Source organism: Protobothrops mucrosquamatus, unplaced genomic scaffold (assembly GCF_001527695.2).
Source record: "Protobothrops mucrosquamatus isolate PMUCROS unplaced genomic scaffold, P.Mucros_1.0 scaffold1653, whole genome shotgun sequence".
In the NCBI taxonomy this organism is placed as follows: Eukaryota; Metazoa; Chordata; class Lepidosauria; order Squamata; family Viperidae; genus Protobothrops; species Protobothrops mucrosquamatus.
In genome coordinates, this window is record NW_015387810.1 from 107006 (window position 1) to 110381 (window position 3376).

The 3376-nt window shown below is 51.2% G+C and overlaps 1 protein-coding gene across 1 annotated transcript in view; it reads right to left on the reverse strand.

Annotated features, from left to right (window-relative positions):
• The window catches only part of LOC107293554 (proteinase-activated receptor 1-like), a 9307-nt gene extending 8653 nt beyond the window's left edge, over nucleotides 1-654 (reverse strand). Inside the window, exon 1 of the mRNA XM_015822707.1 lies at nucleotides 539-654. Within this exon, the coding sequence (XP_015678193.1) occupies nucleotides 539-654 (116 nt within the window). The remainder of the gene's footprint in view (nucleotides 1-538) is intronic.
• Nucleotides 655-3376: the final 2722 nt, after the last annotated feature.

Here is a 3376-nt window from a genome sequence, read left to right on the forward strand (position 1 = left end):
AACGCCAACTGAAGCCATGCATGCAAACCTGTTGGAGAAATGGCACACCGTGCACAAGCGCCATGAAAGAGGCTGGGAGAAATGGCACAAACTCTACCTAGAGCAAAAGGAGGATCTCTCCCCCGAACGTGCTCACGCACTGGAAGAAGATAAGGAGGACGCCTTCACACAATGGATGGACTCCGAACGGCAACTCAAGAACATTCAGCAGCAATTAAGAGACTCAGAAGTCGACCGCAACATGCAAAGTCTTCGGTTACGGAACAAGGAACGCAAGAAGCTTCTAGAGAGCCCACAACGCCCTCCAGAATGCGAGCCTCGCCCGAGAGACAGACCGGTTGACAGGGCAGAGTCTGAAGTTTCCCGCCATTCACACGCACCGTCCCACCGGTCGCACGTGGCTCCATCCCATGCGTCTGGAAGGGCATCACACGCACCGTCCCACCGGTCGCACGTGGCTCCATCCCACGCGTCTGGAAGGGCATCATCCTTTCGCCACATATCCAAGGCACACTCCAGCGTGTCTCAACAATCTCACCTCACAGGTGCCTCCCGCAATTCGAAAGCATCTTCTCGCCACAGCCGAACTTCCCGAATTTCACAAGACAAGCAAGCCATCAGAGATGCTAACGGTGCTGAAGCTGTTTTTCGCATGGCACAAGCAGAGCAGCTGAAGAAGAAGGAATTGCAGGCGATGGAAATAGAAGAAGCTCGAATGAGGGCCAAAAGAAAGGCCGATGCAGCTAAAAGGAAGGCTGATGCACACGCGGAAGCAGTCAAAAGAGAAGCGGAAGCAGCTAAAAGGAAGGCTGATGCAGACGCGGAAGCAGCTAAAAGAGAAGCTGAAGCAGAGGCTGAAGCAGAAGCCGAAGCAGATATAAGGAAGGCCAAAATGAAGGCCACTCAAGACGAGCTTGAGTTCATAAGAAGCAAACGAGATGTGGCGGACAAAGTGGCAAGGGCACAAGGCCTTCGGAGAACACTCCAGGAGCCCATCTTCTTGTCCCATAGGGAACAACTGGAGAACGAAAAACGACGTAGCAGAGTGCAGGCTTACGTGGACAACCAAAGTGCGTTTCAATGTGAACAGGTAAGACCACAGCCAGCCACAAGCCCCCCAAGACTGAGTAGACAAACAGAAGAATCTCAGCAGCCAGATGTGCCAGTCAGCCATGGGGTTGATGTCACGACAACTAGGCCACGGGATCTTCCCACTGTTGCTGCCCCATCGAACCACATCCTTGATGGCAATCGGATGGGTCCACCAGCAATGGCTACGACTGTACAGCGGGGAGCGCAAGAAGATCTTGTCACCGTTGCCGCCCCACGGAACCCATCGAACCACACCTTTGACGGCAATCGGATGGGTCCACCAGCAGCGGCAACGGCTCCACAGCGGACAGCGCAACGAAACATTCCTATCGTTGCTGCCCCATTGAACCCACTGAACCATACCTTTGATGGCAACCGGATGGGTCCACCAGCAATGGCTACGGCTACACAGAGGCCAGCCCCACGGAACCCGCCGGAACTCGGATGGGCCATAGGAGGGACAGTTTGTGTTAACCAAACGCAAACCCCAACCCAGGTGACCATATCAAACACCTCCATTCCCAGTAATGGAACAGCACCTCACCTAAAACCACACCTAGAACACTGCACACTTGTGACAACCAAACCTGCTTTGGAAGCAACAGTGTTCCAGACCAGTCAGAATCACAACAACTTAGCCTTGTCCATAGAGGACAAACAAGACAAGCAACGTCTGCAAGACCGGGAGTCATGGAGTTTACTTCCAAGATGTCCCAAGAGTATGCAAGTGCAGTGCACGTATGTTTCCAGCTCACCCGCCCCAGTGCAAAAGAAAGAATTGTATGCTTCCTTGGATGCGTCAACAAAGGCAAACGCAGTCTTAAGATGTGTCACAGTCTACAGCGGGGAGAGCCACACTTACGTCACAACCATAAGATGCATCAGAGTCTACAGCGGGGAGAGCTGCAGTCTCGGTGTCTTCTTTGGAAAAGCGAGACTAACACTACATGAAGGCCACACCGTACCAAGGTTAGTACTTTGTGGTACCACGTTGGCTGTAAAGCTCACCCACTTGACAGCGAAGACATTGTGCCTTGAACTACAGTCCACCACCTTCTACGCAGACAGTAAGGAGATGTCAAGCTACATCTACAAACAAAGCAGACATTTCTACGTTTATGTAGGCAATAGAATGACGAGTGTCGAAACATCTTTGAGCCCTGAACAATGGCAACATGCGCCAACAGGCAACAACCAAGTGAAGTGGCCCAACCTTGCCACACAGTTAATAGAATTGACCTGGCTAGAAAGTCCTGAGTTCTTGGTCTGTTCAAATAGACAAACGGCTCAACGCGCCAACCTTCAACTTCAGGCACCCAGTAAACGTCAACCAATCCGCTTCAAACCCCTGACTAAGCGGAAGCATCTGAGATTAGGCATAGTTCTGATCATCTTGATCACTTGTCTTAGCATCCCAAGAATGAACTTTATAGGAGTCTGCAAGGACTTAAAGACTGTTGAAGACATTTGCCATGACCCATGCCTGACGGCCAAAAATTGCCTTCCCCATACAGCTCACATGGGCGAAGCACGCATAGGCGAAGTGTGGGAGCACATGATTGGTGCACCCCGCGAAATCATGGACTCTATGTCGTTAAAGACACCCACACCCACACATGAAGTCCTCACTACCCTGATGACAACAGTAGCAGCCATCTTCAATGCTCCATCGGTGGTTCCAGATACCTCGGTTCCTGAGTATCCTGAGTCTTCTGCAGCTGCTGTTGTTCCTGATCCTTCAGTTCCAGCTGTTGTTCCTGATCCTGCAATTCCAGCCGTTCCTGAGTATCCAGCTGTTCCTGAGTATCCAGCTGTTCCTGAGTATCCAGCTGTTCCTGAGTATCCAGCTGTTCCTGTGTTTCCAGATCCAGCTGTTCCTGTGTTTCCAGATCCAGCTGTTCCTGTGTTTCCAGATCCAGATGTTCCTGTGTTTCCAGACCCAGCTGTTCCTGTTTTTCCAGGTTCTTCAGTTCCTGAGTATCCTGTGAATCCAGTTCCCTTTGTTCCTGAGAAGCTTTGGGTTCGTTTTTCTGTTCCAGATTTGGTTCCAGTTTCCTTTACAGGAAGAAGACCTCATCTCACTTGGAGACAAGAACGCATACCAGAACTATTGGCCCAAGGGACTTGCACACCGGGCCCACCCAGCTGATGAACTACTTTGCCAAGCTGACTTTCAGATCGTGAAGCCACGTGAGTCAGGTCGTGACTCAAAGACACTTGTACCAGGCTGATCTCCGATTTGGCACCGTAGCTGATGAAGACTGAACCAGAAGATGAAACCTCA